The 17,115-nt window shown below is 44.7% G+C and overlaps 1 protein-coding gene across 5 annotated transcripts in view; it reads right to left on the bottom strand.

Moving 5' to 3' along the window:
* znf638.S (zinc finger protein 638 S homeolog) overlaps positions 1-17,115 on the bottom strand; it is a 44,401-nt gene that overhangs the window by 19,562 nt on the left and 7,724 nt on the right. For 3 of the 5 annotated variants that reach the window (XM_041579349.1, XM_041579348.1, XM_041579350.1), the window contains 9 exons: positions 13,386-15,315; positions 11,099-11,160; positions 10,558-10,596; positions 9,929-10,218; positions 8,817-9,298; positions 8,193-8,333; positions 7,356-7,469; positions 7,224-7,258; positions 761-798 (listed from right to left, as the gene is read on the bottom strand). In XM_041579349.1, coding sequence (XP_041435283.1) covers positions 761-798; positions 7,224-7,258; positions 7,356-7,469; positions 8,193-8,333; positions 8,817-9,298; positions 9,929-10,218; positions 10,558-10,596; positions 11,099-11,160; positions 13,386-15,104 — 2,920 coding nt within the window. In that variant the 5' untranslated portion in view covers positions 15,105-15,315. The remainder of the gene's footprint in view (positions 1-760; positions 799-7,223; positions 7,259-7,355; positions 7,470-8,192; positions 8,334-8,816; positions 9,299-9,928; positions 10,219-10,557; positions 10,597-11,098; positions 11,161-13,385; positions 15,316-17,115) is intronic. The other 2 variants (XM_041579351.1, XM_041579352.1) reach the window with 2 other exon arrangements.

The raw sequence follows: 17,115 nt of genomic DNA, 5'->3' as shown, positions 1-17,115 counted from the left end.
GGAGTCCCCTGACTTGAATCCATTGGAAAATCTATGGGATGATTTGAAGCAGACTGTCCATGCTCGGCAGAAAATTTAAATGAACTGGAGAGATTTTGTATGGACGAATGGTCAAAAATAACCACATCCAGACACTCATCAAAGGCTATAGGAGGCGTCTAGAGGCTGTTACATTTGCAAAAGGAGCTCAACTAAGTATTGATGTAATATCTCTGTTGGGGTGCCCACATTTATGCACCCGTCTAATTTTGTCATGATGCACATTGCATATATTTTCTGTTAATCCAATAAACTTTATGTCACCACTGAAATACTACTGTTTCCATAAAGCATGTTATATATTAAAAGGACGTTGCTATGTTGAAAGCTCAGTCAATGATAAACAAAACTCCAAATAATTAAGAGGGGTTCCCGAACTGTTTCATACGACTGTAAACCTTTTGGTAAGTGCTCTAAATTGCATACAAAAGTTCCAATTCATTGGTTCACTAAAAATCTCACAGAAAGCACTGCACCCAATACATGGTATCAAATATTGTTACTTGAAAAATTCCACAAACGTCACAAGCTTCAATGTTTTAAATGCATTACAAATTAGCCGCGGCACAAGGCAAGAACAGGCAAGGAAAAGGCTAAATATAATCAAGTCTGTGTAAGGGCAACAGAAATGGGAACAAAACAACTGAGTTGCGCCACATAAATTTTAGTTATCATTCATAACCAGACAAATCTAAAAAATGTAAAAGGCAAAATGGCTTACCTGGTGCCTGTGCAGTTTCAACAGGAATATCATCAGCACTGTGAGGTGAAAAAGAAAGATTTTACCATTTCAGAAACTAACATTTGTCAGTTAAAGGGGTCGTTCACCTTCCAACACTTTCTTCAGTTTAGTTGATTTCAGATAGTTCCCCAGAAATAAGCAGATTTTGTGAGTACTCACCGTTAAATCTCTTTCTCTTCGGTCGCTTGGGGGACACAGGAGACAGTGGGTATAGCTAATGCCACTAGGAGGCAGGACACAACAGAATAAGAAATGTGACTCCTCCTCCGCTGGCTATACCCTCAGCAGTAGGCGGAGCCGGAATCAGTTTGTACCAAAGTAGTACTAAGTAGAGAACAATAACCAACAACTAGTAACAGGAACATATTGACAACAGGGAGTAATATGTCTGACGGACAGAGAAGGCCTCCATCCGGGGAGGGAAGTCCTGTGTCCCCCAAGCGACCGAAGAGAAAGAGATTTAACGGTGAGTACTCACAAAATCTCCTTTTCTCCTTGTCGGCTTGGGGGACACAGGAGACAGTGGGGACGTACCAAAGCTGTCCCCTATCCTCAGGGCGGGAAGGATAGGCCCTAAGAGGAAGTAACCACTGCGGCTTGGAGAACTCTCCTGCCGAAACGTGCATCAGATGCCGCAAAAGTGTCAAAGTGGTAAAATTTTGTGAAGGAGTGGATGGAAGACCACGTGGCCGCTTTGCATAGCTGATCAGCTGATGCCTGGTTTCTGAAAGCCCAAGACGTGCTCATCCCCCTGGTGGAGTGAGCCTTGACCTTGACGGGAGGAACTCGACCCCGTGCCGTGTAAGCACGCTGAATGGCTTGCTTGATCCATCTGGAGACAGAAGATTTGGCCGCAGGTAGACCTTTACGAGGACCTGAGGGAAGGACAAACAGTGCATCTGATTGGCGGAAGTCCTGAACTCTGTGTAGGTAGAATTTGAGGGCTCTGACAGGGTCCAGGGTGTGTAGAGCCGCCTCCTTGGGATTGGAGGGCGGCGGGCAAAAGGTTGGAATGGTGATCTCTTGATTTAAGTGAAAATCTGACACCACCTTCGGGAGGAAGGAGGGAACCGTGCGGAGTACCGCTCTGTCATGGTGAAAAATGAGGAAAGGTGACTTGCAGGACAAGGCGGTGAGTTCTGAAACACGCCTGGCGGAGGCTATCGCCAGGAGAAAAACGGTCTTCCAGGTTAGCCACTGAAGAGGAATAGAGGCCATCGGCTCGAATGGTGGCGTTTGTAATGCCTGCAGCACCAGCGTCAGGTCCCATGGGGGAGCCGGAGGTCGAACTGGGGGAGCAATGTGCGCCACCCCCTGTAGAAAAGTCTTGACGTCAGGAAGGAATGCGAGTCTTCTTTGAAAAAGGACAGAGAGGGCCGAAATCTGGGACTTCAGGGAGCCGAGGGAGAGGCCCAAGGCAAGGCCCTCTTGAAGGAACTCCAGCAGATCCGGGACGGAGAAAACCTCGAAGGACTTCTTGCGACTATGGCACCAGGCTCGGTAGGTGTACCAAACTCTGTGGTAGGTTCTAGCAGATACTGGTTTTCGTGCAGCCCGCATGGTGCGGATGACTGCATCGGAGAAGCCTTTCTTTTTCAGGATTTTGGTCTCAAAAGCCACGCAGTCAAACTGAGATAAGCTGGATTTGGATGCCGGATTGGCCCTTGCAGGAGTAGGTCCGGCCGAAGGGGAAGGGTGCGGGGTTCCGCAATGGAGAGATTGAGGAGGTCCGAGTACCAGGTGCGTCGAGGCCACCTTGGGCGATTAGGATCAGGGTCGTGTGCTCCCTCTGCAGCATCCTGATCGTTCTGGGATTAGAGGAAGTGGAGGGAAGGCGTAGGTTAGACCGAAGTTCCAAGGCGCTGTGAGGGCGTCCGCCTCCAGAGCCAGTGGGTCCCGGTAGCGGGCTAGGAAGGTTGGAACCTTTCGATTCTGCCGTGTTGCCATGAGATCGACCTCTGGAGTGCCCCAGTGATCGGTTATCTCGAGGAAGACGTCCTCGTTTAACGACCATTCCCCTGGATCCAGGGTCTGACGACTGAGGAAGTCCGCCTCCCAGTTTAGGAGGCCCGGAATGTAAAATTGCTGACAGTTGGGCATGGTGATCCTCTGCCCATTGGAGAATGAGGCTGGCTTCGGTTTGGGCTCTTCGGCTTCTTGTGCCGCCCTGATGATTGATGTAGGCGACTGCCGTGGCGTTGTCTGACTGGACCTTTATCGCTTGGCCTGACAGGTCGTGTTGCCAATGGATGAGACCCAATCGAATGGCTCGGATCTCCAACAGGTTGATAGGTAGGACCTGTTCCTCCCGGGACCACCTGCCCTGTGCTGAGCGTCCGTCCAGCACTGCTCCCCATCCGAACAGACTTGCGTCCGTTGTCAGTAGGCGCCATAGGGGTTCTCCCAGATGTCTTCCTATGGACAAATGTTGGGGGCTTAACCACCAACGAAGAGACGCTTGGGTCTTGTGGGAGAGACGATCTGTTGTAGGAGAGATTTCCGTTTCCATGCAGCTAGTATGTTCCACTGCAGCTCCCTGAGATGATGTTGAGCAAAGGGGACGGCTTCGATGGTCGATACCATGACCCCCAGGACTTTCATGCAATGTCTGGCTGAGTGAGTGGGTTTGACCAGCAGTGTGTTCGCCAGAGCCTGGAGTCTCACAATCTTGTCTGGTGGGAGGGAGACTCGGTTGGTCCTGGTGTTGAACTGCATGCCCAGGAAAATCATGGATTGACTGGGAACCAGGGATGACTTTTCCCGGTTGATGCACCATCCGAGCTGTTAAAGCTTGGAAATGGAGATCTGTAGGCAGTTTTGTGCAGCCGGGAAGGAAGGAGCTTTGATCAATAGATCGTCGAGGTAGGGAGTAATGGATACGCCCTCGTTCCGGATCAGAGCTGTGGCGGCCGCCATGATCTTCGTGAAGACTCGTGGGGCTGAGGTGAGGCCGAAGGGGAGAGCCGTGAATTGGTAGTGTAGGTTTTGGAAGGCAAATCGTAAGTATTTCCGATGGGGAGGGAAAATTGGAATGTGCAGGTAGGCATCCTTGATGTCGAGGGATGTCAGGAATTGGCCTTCGGTCATGGCAGCTATGATGGACCTGAGGGATTCCATCTTGAATCTTCGAGGTCGGATGAACCGGTTGAGGCCCTTGAGGTCTAGAATGGGTCGTACGGACCCGTCTTTCTTGGGGACGACGAACAGGTTTGAGTAATAACCTTTGAATCTTTCCCCTATGGGAACTGGTGAGATGACTTCTGTTTGAATGAGGTTCGAAATCACCAGACGAAAAGCTCTTTGCTTGTCTTGTTCCCGAGGGAGTCTTGACATAAAGAACCTCTGAGGGGGCCGTGAGGAAAATTCGAGATGGTAGCCTTGAGACACTACCTCATGTATCCAAGAATCCCGAGTAGTGGAGATCCAGGTATCCGCAAAATGTTGAAGCCTTCCGCCTAGAGGTACCTGGTGAGACGGGGGAGAGACCACGTCATGCAGAGGATGATTTGTCTGCAGGTCTGGAAAAGGGCTTGCGGCTCTGCCAGGAGGACCTGGTTTTACCCCCGAACCTCCCTCTATTGGAGGGAGTGTGACGTGGCGGAGATGACCTAATGCCTTTGCTTTGGGAGGGACGAAAGGACCTACTTCTGCGAAAAGAAGAGCGAGGCTTTGGTTGTGGAAGTAAGGTGCTCTTGCCTCCAGTCGCTTGACTGATGATCTTGTCAAGGTCGGGGCCGAAGAGAAGTTTTCCTTTGAATGGAAGCGAGGTAAGAGACTTCTTCGAAGAAAGGTCCGCTGTCCACAATTTTAACCAGAGGCATCTGCGTGCCGCAACAGACAAGGCGGAGGTTCTGCCAATGATTTGTGCTGCATCTAGAGAAGCTTCACAGATGTAGTCATTTGCCTCTTTTATTTGGGATGCCCATTGTGCTAGCTGGTGGCGTGGGGCTCCCGAAGAGATCCCTTGAAGTAGAGTGTCAGACCAGGACTGGATAGCTCTGCTAACCCAGGCAGTGGCTAGCACTGGCCGAAGGGAAGTACCTGATGCTGAAAATTGGGAACGCAGTAGACCTTCTAATTTCTTGTCCATATGATCTTTAAAAGAAGATGCGTCAGGAACTGGTAGGGCAGTATTTTTGGAGAGACGTGATACAGGAGCGTCCACTGATGGTGGAGAGGACCACTTGTCAGTCGAGTCTGATGGAAAGGGGTACAGCTTGAGGAATCTGCGGTTTGGCTGGAAACGCCTCTCAGGCTTGTCCCATTCCTGTTGGATAAGCTGTTCAAGTTGGGAATGAGCTGGGAAGGTGGGCGATGATCTACTGTTTCTCTTGAAAAGGGCTTTGGCAGCCTTGGGGTTCTCCTCTGTCTCTTGAAGGTGGAGTGTTTCAATGACAGAGGCTATTAGGGAGTCAACTGCTTCAGAAGAGAATTTTGGAGAATCGTCCTCTGGTTGATCTGAGGTGTGAGAGAGCTCACCATCAGAAAGAGAGAAGTCCCAGTCAGGTTCTGGAGGAGGTGAGGAGAAACCTGGGGAGTTAGTGCCGCTTTCCTCGTCTGAGGGGGAAGGGGCTCTACGCTTTGGGACCCTTTGTGTAGGATTTTCCAAGCGGGAAAGGAGCTTGTCCAGGGAAAGGGCCAATTTAGGGATCCCCGTGGCAAGATGGGAGGCCCAATCTGGGATGGCCGGTGGCCCTGAGGCTGCGGCCTCTGACTGGTGTGGAGGTGAGGCCCTTTGAGAAGCCTGGTCCACTTGGGGGGAGCAGGGCTTGGGGGATCAGAAAACTGTGCGGCAGGTTTACATTTTGAACAGAAAGGTTCCTTATGACCCCCTGGCAGCTTTTTGCGACATTTGGTGCAGGCCAGATATCTGACAGAGGCAGTGGATCCCCTGGTGAAAATGCCCTCACTGGCACCCTCAGACATATTGCCCCCTAAGTCAAGGTATAAATAATACTTGCTGTGTATGCCCCTGCTGTTGTATAGCCAGGGAGAGAGGGTGGCGCTGATGACAGGAACGCAGTGAGATATAGAGCCCACTGAAGCCTGTGTCCCCCGTGCAGCAGGGAGGTCTGAGAGAGAATGCGCACCGAGCGCTTGTCTCGCAGTGCGGGAGGCGAAGGCCGGAAGTGACGTCACGGCGCGCGAAGGCGCGAGAAAAAGTGCGCGAACTGAAGGGAGTGAGGGAGGCGCTGCTGATAAGCAAGCACTGCCTCAATGCGCACCGTGCCTGCCCGCAGTAATGGCCCCTGTGAAAAGTGTCAGACACGCTCTGCCAAATGGAGGGGAGTGTGGCTGAGGGAGGAAGAGGGCTGATCAGGGGCTGTGTTTAGGAGCGCCCTGTGTAGCCAGTGCCCAATGTACTCTTAGTCACCATAGCCAGGTACAGCATAAGCCTGTGTGGGGGCTGCTGATGGCAGGTGGGACATGGGAAGGGTGGAGAGGGGAGGGGAAAAGTGTACTCACCTACCCCAGGGCACAGAACTCTTCCTTGTCACCTGGCCAGCCGACAATCCTTCTGCAGTAAGAAGAAGTCGAATAGGCTGGATGGTCAGAGCTGCAGTTAGCCTTAATGACACCAGGGACAGAATCCACGTTGGGAGAAGTCAGAATGACACACAGCTCAGTGCAGGTGACTCAGACTCTCCAGTGTAGAAGGTGTTGTAGAGAGATAGTCCTAACCTCCTTAGGACACAACAAAAACTGATTCCGGCTCCGCCTACTGCTGAGGGTATAGCCAGCGGAGGAGGAGTCACATTTCTTATTCTGTTGTGTCCTGCCTCCTAGTGGCATTAGCTATACCCACTGTCTCCTGTGTCCCCCAAGCCGACAAGGAGAAAAAGATTTTTTCCAATTACTTTCCATTTTTTAAAGTTTTTCCAAAATCAAAGTTTAATGTCCCTGTCTCTGGTGTGAGTCTGGCAGCTCAATAATTCAGGTGCAGACTCTGAATTGTTTTGCGACATTTAGTTGATACATTTCTCAACAGCATCTGTGGAATATTAGCAACTATTGTATCAATTCTAACAACTGCCTGTAATGAAACTTTACTAAGGGATTCTGCTCAGTAGGGACAAAATAGTTTACAGGGTCGACGACCCCCCTAACAGAGCTGCTTACAAGGTAAAAATTTACACTTTACAGTTCAATATTAGAAAAACGGGCACACATAGTAAATAGAAAGTAATTGTAAAAAGTCTATTTCTGATGAACTGTGTCTTTTGTATTTCTGTATAGGGAGGTGTAGATATGGTTGTCCATTGCTTGCTTTATTCCCCCTAGAAACAGCCTAATGGAACAATACAGGGAAAGCTGTAGCAGTAACACCACCCTTCACTCACAGCCTGTGCAGAACCACAGCACAGAACTACTACCAGCAAAAGCTTTGCCGTACAGAAAACTACTAGGTGCACACAATATACAAATAATGCGGGACACTTACCTTGCAGGTGTCGCTTCATTTTTTCCAGATTCCACCTAGAAAAAAAATCCCATAAATTGAGTACATTTTACCAAAATGTATTAGCACTCAAACCCTGTATCGCTTATTACATGACACAGGGTGTCTACTTACTTTTTGTCCAGCCAAGCACAGGTTAATTCTGGTGTTGTTGATCATCACAGGTGTGGTTTCACTGAACTTTACAGCTGCTGCAGCAGCCTCCTTGAAATTGGTTTCTAAAAATGCCTGGAACACAGTAGAGCAGAAGAACCTGCAACTTTTGCCATATAAAGTTTTCCATATTTCACCAATTTATCCCCACCTGATATTCGCATTTGTGGGCAGCTCCATAGGAAAATGGTTAGCACTGCTGTTTTAGGCCTTGATTTAATTCCAGCCAGGGCACTATATGAAAGGAGTTTGTTTCCAGTAAAGGTGAGTATAACATGTGGGGAGCGCTTAAACTGTGTGCATTTTGATTCTGATAAAAGTGACCACAGTATGTGGGGATGCTTAAATTAAAAGCTCCAGTGGACCAAGGACTGATGTGAATGTTATATAATATTTTATAAGCCCTGTGGACTATGCTGGCGCTATATAAAGAATAATAATGTTATATAATATTTTATAAGCCCTGTGGACTATGCTGGCGCTATATAATTTATCATACAATGTTTATCAATTAACTAGGATGGCAAGTAAGTGAAGTTAAAGAAGGGCATTCTTTTCACAGTGACTCTGCCAATAAGCACCATGATGGTCTTCAGTTAAATGAAGCTTTTTCACATTTTCAATTGCTTCTGAAATTGAGTCTGGGGCTAAACACAAGTGAGTAGTGGGGCAAACTAGGACTGGGCCCACCAGAGGACTCTATTGGCAATTCTAAGAATCATCACCTATAACGTGTTAAAATTAATTGGTGTGCCATAAGAAGAAAAAAAATGTGCATGAACATGTAAACTTCCATACCTCATTTTTAGACCGTATGATGAGGATGTCACAGACTTTTCCAAACGGTTGAACGATTTTGAGGATGTCTTGATCAGAATAGCCAGAATCTGGCAGATTGGTAACATGAATGACTGTTCCCGGATTAGATTTGTTTTTGAACTGCAAACAAAATATAAATTGGTTATCAAGAAAGCTCTATATGAGAGATACCAGAAAGAAGCAATTAGATAGCTGTGCCCTTATTTTATCATTTACTTTCAGGGATCCTTATAATTACTGGCTAATATACGCAAATAAAAAATAACAGACATTTTAACACACCCTGGTGGCTGCAGCAGAGTCCTCTAATTGACTGGGCATTGAGAAATTTTTTTTTTTAAATACTTCAAATAGAGTAGACAGACATTTAAAGAGACACTAACTTATGATATCTCTCTGCATGGGTAAACAGAGGGGGGTAATTAAATACATGTAGCGCTAAATATTTTTATTAAACATACAAAGTAAAAACAAAACCAAAAAAAATCTATTCAATTAAATAAAGGTCACTTATGCTTATATAGAATACACTTCTCTACTGAGCCACAAGAAAATTTAGATGTTTTAAATGACTTTCATTCTAGTTAGGTTATGAAAGCTTACCTTAAGAAGGGGTGTGTGTGGTTCTTTAGGTGGTCCAGGCTTAGTTGGGCCCCTGGCATTTTTAGCAGCACCGCTATATTTGCTTTGTAAGGGTTTCTTTCCAGCCACGGCTGAAGCACTAGTTTTCCTTGCAGCAGTGCTAACAACTGGTTTTTTAGCTGTTGAGCTGGAGGAGCCAGATTTCTTTTCCTGAGAGGAACTTCTGCTATTAGTAGGTTTCTTCTCAGTGCTGCTGCTGTTCTTCTTGGGGTAGCTAGTACTGGAGGCACCGCTGGGTTTCTTTGATGTGCTGCTGGAAAAATCAGGTTTCTTTGCTGAAGAACTCGCAGGTGGTTTCTTAGTTCTCAAGCTGTTGGAGGAGCTCCCCTGTAGCGGTCTCTTTCCATCGCTTGGTGCCTTTGACGGATTGTTTTTGTTTTGCCCAGTTTTTTGATCAGTTCTATCAATGAAATTTCTCACTGCTGCGTCAACAGCTCTTTTATCTGCAATTAATTTTAGGCAAGATGAATATCCTAAAAATGGCTTGATATTAAAGCTGATATGGCCCAATACAAGAAAAACATGTTTGCATACATATAAAAAAAATTCTTAAGATAACGATTTGCTGCAGCTGTGAGTGGTGGAGGTTTCCAAAAAAGGAGAAAATAAAGGTGGGCAAAAAACTTGTGAACTTGTCGCTGCCAATCAGATGGGCTGGATTGCCTAGGCCATTGATCCCCAACCCCTTGGCGGTTGCTCCCAGTGGCCTCAAAGCAAATGCTTATCTTTTAATTCAAGGCTTGGAGGGAAGTTTTGGTTGTATAAAAAACAGGTACAGCCAAACAGAGCCTCCTGTAGACTGCCAGTCCTTATAGGACCAACCAAATGGCCAATCACAGCACTTATTTTGCAGCACACAGGAGCTTGTGTTGCGCCCCAACTCTTTTTAAATCTAAATGTGACTTACAGATAATTAAAAAAAAAAAAAAGAAGATTGGGGACCCCTGGCCTAGGCGATAGGAAAATGACTTAAATATGGTTTGGCAAATGCTGCATAGGGTACAGTTCCCACTGTCCTCAACAACACAATATTAACGCTTATAATGAATACATAAGGTTAAGTAACCACCAACCTGGAGAAGTGCTGCCTGATCTGGAAGAGCGTGGTCGACGGGTTCTTCTAGGAGAACTAGAACGGCGTGGAGATCTGGACCGACGGTGCGGGCTCCGAGAACGCCTTGGACTACGTACAGGTCGTTTTGGACTACGGCTCCTAGTTCTTACCCTCCCGGCAAGTCTTGGACTCCTGGAGCGTGACCTGCGTGCCCTGTGTCCAGATCCAGACCTTCTAGATCGTCTGGGACTGTTGCTCCTAGACTTTGATCTTTTAGAAGACCCATCACTTTTATCTTTATCATCATCTCTGTAGGGTTAGGAAAGGAAACGGATCAGTACGCAACAGTCATGTATTGCCTTTATTAATCGACAAATCTTTAAGAGAGACATATGCAAGCATCAAAACTACATAGCAGTTATGCTTACTAAGCCACAATATGTCTAGTGCCCTACAGTTGCATACAAGTTACAAAACTATCATCTGTTGAAAAATATCAGCAGTTTACAAGTGTTCTAGTTGTGTCCAGAAATAAATTGGAGAGTGTCGGACAAATACCAAGTACTGCACTTTGCAGTCAATGAAGGAAAAAAACATCTCACATCCCCACCCCCAAAATATAAAAGTAAAACACATTGTAAAGCTTACCTTAAAGGTGCAAGTTCATGTGGGTTCCAATCGGGAAACCTAATGAAAATTGGGAGGTGTAAGATATTTCTATGAATGCCCCATTTCAATACTTTGTGCATTTTGTTACTTTCCATTAAAGGGATTCTTTCTCCTACTTAATGTAACTGAAGGAGTCACAGTGGACATGGATTTTTACTATTGAGTGCTGTTCTTATCTCTACCAGGAAGCCGTTATCTAATTACCTTCCCACTGTTCTGCAGATGAGCTGCTGGGGGGGAAGTGATGTCATTTTATCAAAGTCACATGACTGGGGGCACCTGGGAAACTGCCAATATCTGGGGGCACGAAGATAAGTTATTAAGAATACCATTGTATACTAGGATTTCCCCTTCCCATCCATATTTTACATATGCAAATTAGGGTTCGGATCCGGTTCAGTATCATCTTTTGCTAAGGATTCGGGGGTTCGGCTGAATCCAAAATAGTGGATTCGGTGCATCCCTAATCTTTAATGATAAAACTAGCATTATTGAGTTGCACATGCATCACTGCTCTTACCGTAGGCGCAACTGTCTGCAGCTTTCAATGTGACCCTGGGTATTCTGATGCTTAATCCAGTCCTATTAAAGAATAAGCAGGGAGCAGCAAGTTAGGAATCAGACTGACTGAGCACATTGGAAATCACTGTATGGTTGATACATTATATCTATGATCACAGCTGATCAGGAGGAGGCAGACAGTGCATAAGGACCATTATTACAATTATGATACAACACTATAGTGATTTCATTTACTGTGGAGAACATATAAAATCAAAATACTCTGTATACAAAAACTAAAAGAAGAAAACTAAAAAGAAAAGGCTATATTTTAAACTGACTGTTTTGGACGCAATTATTTTAGCCCAAATTTGTCCACATTTTCTTGACATCCCTCGTGTTAAATTAGTTATGAGTCAGTGTGGGAAATCGCACTTTGAGGTTCAGCTCAAGCACTGGTTGCATCAGTTTAAAGCTATATATTCCCAACCAACATGATAGGTCTCTATAAAACAAGATCCAATATCTTAATTTGCATGAAGAGCAGATATATGCAGCAGGCTAGTGTATATGCCAACCCCAATTCCAAGCCTATAGTCCCCTCTTTCCAATATTCTGCACAAGCTTTGAAGAAGTATTGTGTGAAAGCAAAATATAGATTGGTGCTATGTAGCAAAAATTCTCAATGCAAAAGGTGATCTTCCCCTTTAAGATCTTGTCTAGGTAGGATGTTTCGCCGAGTCTTCCAGAACACATTCAGCCAAAACTTCTCAGAGTTTGCTTCTTTTCTTGAGGTGCTACTTCTCTTTTCGTTCACGAATTCCAACTCTTCAGAACCTAAACCAGCACTGCTTTCCTTTACAATATCTAATCTACTTAAAAAGTAACAAAAAAGCTTATTATAATTAAAGGGATTCTGTAATGACTTTTATGATGTCATTTTAATTCTAAATGACGCTGTTTACACTGCAAATAATTCACTCTACAACATGACATTTTATTCCTGGACCAATAAGTGTATTTTTTTTAGTTGGTGTGTATTGGTGTGTAGGTGCATCTCAGGTCATTTTTTGTCTGGTCATGTGATTTCAGAAAGAGCCAGCACTTTAGGATGGAACTGCTTTCTGGCAGGCTGTAGTTTCTCCTACTCAATGTAACCGAATGTGTCTCAGTGGGACCTGGATTTTACTATCGAGTGTTGTTCTTCGATATACCAGGCAGCTGTTATCTTGTGTTAGGGAGCTGTTATCTGGTTACCTTCCCATTGTTCTGTTGTTAGGCTGCTGGGGGGGCGATACTCCGACTTGCAGTACAGCAGTAAAGTGTGACTGAAGTTTATCAGAGCACAAGCCACATGACTGGGGGCAGCTGGGAAACTGACAATATGTCTAGCACCATTTCAGATTTCAAAATGAAATATAAAAAAATCTGTTCACTCTTGAGAAACATATCAATGCAGACTGGAGCAGCACTTTTAACGGATGTGCTTTGAAAAAAAAAAAATTCCCATGACAGTATCCCTTTAAGTGTGTTTTAGGGGTAAAAACAATTATATTGGACAGAGGACAACCAGCAGGCTTTGTGTACAGCCAGCTAAACGTCATTTTATGAAACTAAAGTCGGAGGTGCAAATTCAATATAAATTATCTAGTAAGGTAGTGGGCAAGTGGGACAATTTACAATCTTAAAGATTATATATCACGTTTAAGAAACTAACCCCCCCCATTAATGAATGCATAAATATTTTAATATTAAAATAAGCTTTGATAACATTAGTCACTTGGATGTGATAATAGGTTTATTCATAATCTAGCAATTTATCCCAGGTACAATAAACAGGCCAGTAATGGCATGCATTCATGTTATCAATACAATAGTATGTTGCATCCTATGTCCCAGGTTTTTGCCTTGAATACGGTAATTTCTTTAAAAAAAAAATTTTGTAGTTTGCAGAGATAACAACAAGGACTACTTCAAAAATGTTCTACATTAAAAAAACAAAAACAAGTGCAGCATAGCCCATAGCACTGAGTTGTTTTTTAAGGAGCAGCCTTGTATTTACTTCATTAACACCATAAGCTTTCTAGTTGATCCTGTTTGAGCTAAAATGCTAATCTCCTTTATGTTTTAAGCACAGCAACACAGAATTGTGTACAACCCTCCTAGGTGCCGTTTGTGTTACATAAACCCGCGGTTTGGTTCTGGAAGTTCCATTTATGAAACCGAATGCAAGTTTCTGTAGGACATGCATGTCTAAAGACTTATACAGTGCATCTGAAACCACAAACAAACATAAAAACACTCACCTTTAAAACTCTACATTGTAAGTTACACAGAGAACAAATATGAGGAAATATTCTGGGTGATGCAGCGTAATAATCATTCATCATGGAAGGAGTTGGCAGCCTCTTCATTTTCTCTGTCTCTGGCAGAGACAATCCTGGTGACCACTTTGGCGGAAATCTAGCTGCATCGCCAGGAGGGTCAGGTGGTGGCTGGTAATTTCCCCGGTTGACCAAAGTAGGAATATGATCAGCCCGAGCCTCTGTATAACTAGCCACCTGTGTATCAGAGTGACCAATGGCTGGAACTTCTGGCTGATTGGCAGTCAGTGCTGGGGGGTGTTCAACATTTGGAACCTCAGATTTGAGAGTAGACTGCACTACAGGCTGCTCCACAACTATATTTGTGCTTTGTGGTCTGTCTTGCTTTGCTGGACGCTGGTTCTGACGCGTTACAGATATAGTCGGTATTTTATTATCCATTAGGTTACTGGTGGGCTTCTCGGGCTGTTTTTTCACGGATGATGCAGGCTTATTAGGCGGATTCACTTTCTGGGAATCCATTCTTTTTGGGGTAGCTGCAGGCTTAAAGTCTTTTCCGTCTTTGCGGGAAGAGTCAAAATTGCGTATTGGAACAGACTCCTCTTTAAACTGATATTTGCTTGAATGCCCATAGTCAATAACTTTACTTGGTAACACATCACTTGTAGGTCTTCTTCCACCACTATGATCTGGAGCACCGGGTCGACCAATTTTGCGCATTCTTATGTCTCTCAGAATTACTGGCATGTTTGAAGGTGTCAGCTGATCATCTGGATAACGGCTCAGTTCCTCTAGATCTTCATTAGACAGTCCAAAGCTTTCCAAAATACTTGAAGCACTTTCAGTCGTGTATCTTTTATGGTGATCAGAGATTTGTGAAGAGGGCATCTGTTTCATTCCAGTTGACGGAGGGATATTGCCAAAAGTACCACGTGGTTCCCACTGTTTTTCATTTCCCAAGTGACGTGAAGATTCATGCAGTGGAATATCTTTTCCTAACAGGAGATCTGACGGGGACTGCTTCATCAGCAAATTCATGCCTGGAGCAACATCGGGATTCTGGGACTGCATTCTTTGAGGGCCAGGTCTTACAGAAGTGCTGGGACCACCAAATCGTTGTTGCGGATATGCTTGTGGACCCAAGGCTCTTTCAGGTGTGCCATGCATTGGTGCTCTGGGCGGCATTCCTTTCATTCCCATTGGTTCTGGTGCTCTTCCTAGAAATTGCCCAGGTGGGTCCATTCCATGGGGCCTTATTCCAAAGCCAGGACCTTTTATTTCAGAATGGAAGCCCATGCTGCCTTGATTCATGCCGCCTTGATTCATGCCGCCTTGATTCATGCCGCCCTGATTCATGCCGCCCTGATTCATGCCGCCCTGATTCATGCCGCCCTGATTCATGCCGCCCTGATTCATGCCGCCCTGATTCATGCCACCTTGATTCATGCCAGGGTGTGCCATCCGGTTGAAGTTCATTCCAGACTGATTAATGCCAGAATGTGCCATTACTGGGTGATTCATTCCAGAAGGGCCCATGCCAGGATGGGTCAATGAAGGGTTGTTCATGCTTGGAAGGTTCATCCCAGGATGGTTTAAGCCAGGAAGATTCATCCCTGGATGGTTCATGTTTGCCTGGTTTAACAAAGGATGACCTGGCTGTTGTTGCCTTTGAACGGGGAAACCTCCTCTGGGATTAAACATTGTGCAAGCCGTACTTATTTTCAACAAAGCTTGATTTAACAAAGCATAAATTGGGGCAGTATTGCTCGAAGTGACAGAGTTCAAGTGATGAAGAGCCAACTGAGTCTTAATCTGAGCAAGTTGTAAATGGGGGCTCAACAGGACAGGGCTAGAAATGCCAACGTTCAAGGTATTCACAATCGGTGCGCAATTTTCCAAGAACAACACAAAGCTGAAATTTAAAACAGAAGTATTAGATTTTTATGGTTTATACTACAAACAGTGGGTATAACCAGAGATGGAAAAAGTATGCACGTTTAAGTATATCTTACACACCCTGGTATTTGGGCAGGGGTGGCAAACAAACCACTCAAAGTCTTTTCATTATTTTCAAAACTGTTGGCATTTGTAAACTGTAAAATGGACCAACAGAAAATAGTTACACAAAAATGTTTCTTTAGCATGTTGCAGTTTTTACTAACTTCAAGGTAACACAAGGACAAATATAGTATACATTTTCAATACAAAAAAAAAAAATGTAAGGAAGGCCCAAAACTTGGGATTATTTACTTTTTTCAGCATGGCCATGCCATATAGGAACTGCTAAGCTTGCTAAAAGATGTGTATATTAAATTTAATATTTTTAAAATTCCTATTCACACTCATGTACTGTTTGGTGCAGATATCAAGTTTTTTGAACATCAGGTTGTGGAAAATGATTAAAGTAAAGTATATGTAGTTTGGGGACGAAATCACATCAGATAATGTTGGAAGGCTTCAGAATAGCTTGTGTATCTCTACAGCATTAATGGCTTCTTTTCGATAAACGGATCCACCTAGGATATATAAGTTTACATTTTCGAGCTTACACAATCTGGCAAACATACTGAATTTTCTTAATAGTCTGTAAAGAAGCACTAATGCTGAAACTGAATCTTTTTTATTCGACCACACAGGCTGCCTAGGAGTTACCCTAGACTCGCATCTGTCTTTTTCACCACACAGCCAAACACTTGCCAAATCTTGCTGCATTTAGCTGCGCAACATTGCCCGAATATGACCATATCTCAGTCCAGACTCAACCAAAACACTTATTCAGTCTCTTATCTCCCCTTCTTGATTACCCCAACCTACTCCTTGCAGGCATTACAACAAGTTGCCTTTCACAGCTCCAATCTGTTCTAAATGCTGCTGCAAGACTCATTTATCAATCTCTCCGCTCAACATCAGCTGCTCCCATATGCATGTCCCTTCACTGGCTCCCAATCTCCTCTAGAATCAAATTCAAACTACGCACACACAAATTAAAGGCCCTTAACAATGAAGCCCCTCCTTGTACTTCATCTCTGATCTCCAAATACTCTCCTTCACGCAACCTTCGATCTGCTTCTGACCTTCACCTCGCTTCTCCTCTCATCACTTCTCCCCATTCTCGTCAACAAGACTTCTCTCGGGCTTCTGCTTTTCTCTGGAACTCTCTGCCTCCAGCTGTCAGACTTTCTCCTTCTTCCCAAACTTTCAAACACTCCTTAAAAACTCACCTGTTTAAAGAAGCTGGACCTGAGCTCCCAGCTGGAGCCCAGGTATTCCTCTGCACCATATAAAAAAACTCCCAAAAATGGTTTCTCCACTCGCAATGACTGAAATCACCAGTGGTAAAACCTAAGCATCACTTTGTACTTCCAGAGTTGTCCGAAGTTGCTTTGTGAGGATGATTTTGCATTGCGTTGTTATTGTTGGTGGAGAAGCATTTTCAGGGATATTTGTCGCCCACAATAGTGCATTTTTATCGAGGGCGACAAATCTGCCTGTCGTCAATCACCCTTATCCAAAGCAAGGTTCTATGAGTGAGTAATGATTTACAAGCTGGAGTTATACTCACCCACCAACATTACAGCGTTTCAACAGATGTGCATCTACCAGAGGGTTCCCAGCACAAAAAGGAATAAAGCGTACAATCCCGCCACCACAGAAAGGCAATCCTATAAGAACTGGATGGTGATTTTGCATGACTCTCTGTTGCCATAAATGT

This window comes from Xenopus laevis, chromosome 1S, assembly GCF_017654675.1.
Source record: "Xenopus laevis strain J_2021 chromosome 1S, Xenopus_laevis_v10.1, whole genome shotgun sequence".
NCBI classification, from domain to species: Eukaryota; Metazoa; Chordata; class Amphibia; order Anura; family Pipidae; genus Xenopus; species Xenopus laevis.
The sequence above is the reverse complement of the archived record's forward strand: the minus strand, read 5'-3'. Positions and strand labels throughout refer to the sequence as shown.